This window comes from Microtus ochrogaster, chromosome 1 (genome assembly GCF_000317375.1).
Source record: "Microtus ochrogaster isolate Prairie Vole_2 chromosome 1, MicOch1.0, whole genome shotgun sequence".
Taxonomy (NCBI): Eukaryota; Metazoa; Chordata; class Mammalia; order Rodentia; family Cricetidae; genus Microtus; species Microtus ochrogaster.
The window spans coordinates 981,379-983,798 of NC_022009.1; the positions used below are offsets into that span (position 1 = coordinate 981,379).

Consider the following 2,420-nt stretch of genomic DNA (forward strand, 5'->3'; position numbering starts at 1 on the left):
GGCGGGCGGGCGGGCGGCGCGCGTCGCGGGCCCAGGACTGCAGGCCGCGCGGAGCCTCAGCACAACGGGCAGTATTTAATCTCTTAAGTTATTAATGGAATTTTCTGTTTCTGAAGATATGCTGGAGTATCAGAGCAGAGAAAAGCTTTCATTAAAGCATCATTCAAAATCAAAGAAAAATGGAAAAAAAGTCCATGTTGAGAAATTTATTAATTTGCTTCAGACACCTAAGAAAATGGCTCACCATTCTGCGGGAATCCAGGTGTCCAATATATGGTCTGAAATTAATCAGCAATTTACCTGAAAACATTAGTTATAACTTTTCTGAAACTGTAAACAAATGAAAAAAATGACCCATTTTGTTAACAAAACTCGAATTTTGGAAGTATTTTGATTTTTTAAAATCTATTATACTATAGGGCTATAAAGAAGCATTAATAGTATGAGTAATGATTTTAAACCCAGTCTTGATATTTTATTCTTAGAGAATGTAAACTAATTGCTGGGTGTTGTTAAAGTTTAGGATCTATCCTGTGTAGCCATCCTACTGAATCAATCAGAGAGTGTTCTTCTTTAGTATAATTTGGAAAAATCCATATAATAAAATGAATAGGAAACAAGTTCATATTTTTTAGAAGGGTTAGAAAGCAATTGTCCTTGAGAAGTGAGAAGAAATAATTCACTATGTAGGAGCCAGCCATGATAAGCTAAATAGAAACAGACCACCCCAAGGAAGTTTTTACTTCCAACCATCATCACCTGCCAGAGTAGGACTCAACATCAATAAGTTTAATGGAGGTCTGAGTCTCAGTACTTTACCCTGAAGCCATACCTGGTTGTAGGATGAACCACAAACTGAGATTACCTGAGCACTCAAGAACAGACCATCCAAAGGAAATGCCCAACCTTGTAGATAGGATCACCTGCCAGCACATTCACACCCAGACAAATGTCAGCCAATCGGGGGTCCTGAGCCTTAGATCCCTCACCCCACCTTTACTACTACAAAACCCAACTCTAACTGAGCTCAGGGCTCTCCATTTATTCCAATACGTTGGACATGCAGAGAGACTGAGTTTGCAAACTTACATTAAATAAAGGCTCTTTGCTTTTACATACGAGACTCAGCATCCTTGTTGGTTTTTGGGGGACTTCACGGATCTTGGCATAACACACAACAATGTGTCTAAAATGAACATTTGCAGTTATATATGTAATTTTGTATCAAATAATTTCTATTTTATTAAAAATCAGAAATGTATGTTGTTAATATGCTATTTTTATATATTCATAAGAGAAAAACTAATAACTGTTTTTATGTATTCTAATTGCAACATCGTATTGTATTGTATTGGTAATTTCTATAATAGCTATATTTGGTTTTGAGCAAATTTGTAAGTTACATTGTGTTTCAAATACCACAGATACTATAAATCATAAAATGCTTACAATTATATAAAATGTATGTATTCTTTACTTACATACCTGGATGCTAGTTATAAATTAGTTGGAAACAAAGTTAATGTATGTAAAGATATACAGACTTATGAAAACCTATTTAGCTGGTTTTTATATAATTTATGTATGCCATCATAATATCACTTTATTTAACGTAATACTGGTGTTTTAAATTTTGAATTCATTCACACTGTTTTTTAATGGAAACAGTAGTAGCAGGTGACATTTTTATAATAGTTACACTCTCACCTCTGTCCACTTCATTAAGCAAAAGTCAATGGTATCACAAAACTTTATAATCACAAAACATGCCAAATTTCTTATTTTAAAACTGATTTATTACATTATACATTTCTTTTGTGTGTATGTGGGTACCTGCTGCAGTGCACTGTGGAGACGAAAGGACAATTGATGGGACTCAGTTCTCTCTTTTCATCATATAAATCCCAGGAATCAACTTAGTAAGCTTGACATATACTTTCTCTGTTTGGGATAACTTGCCAGCACGGGTTTGTATAACTTGAAATTAACTAAATTTCTGTAGATAAATAAGATTTTTGGAGTTGGTGTTTTACAATTTACCTGTCTTTATGTGTGGTGTCTGCATGTATGTGGATACATGTAGAGGCCTGAGATGGGTGTCAATTGTCTTCCTCTGAAGTTCTATAACTTACCTTTTGGGACATCGTTTGGCAGGGCTGCTGGGGCTCACTGACTCAGTGACTGGACAAGAGCTTCTGCAGTGCTTTGCTTCCCCAGTTAATGATTACAGGCACGTGCAAACATGACCAGTATTTTATATGAATGCTAGGGACTTTCGTCTTCATTATAGTTCAGCCAGCTCTACCTATTAAGCTAATTACCCAACCATGGTATCCTAATTTTGAAGAAAAATTTAGTTTCACAATATATGCAATAACACAAACATATAGACACATTTTATACATTATTGTATTATATGC

At 35.1% G+C, this 2,420-nt stretch overlaps 1 protein-coding gene across 1 annotated transcript in view; it reads right to left on the minus strand.

The window, feature by feature from the left end:
• LOC101993084 (spermidine synthase-like) overlaps positions 1-2,144 on the minus strand; it is a 3,447-nt gene extending 1,303 nt beyond the window's left edge. Inside the window, exon 1 of the mRNA XM_005343158.2 lies at positions 2,133-2,144. Within this exon, the coding sequence (XP_005343215.1) occupies positions 2,133-2,144 (12 nt within the window). The remainder of the gene's footprint in view (positions 1-2,132) is intronic.
• Positions 2,145-2,420: the final 276 nt, after the last annotated feature.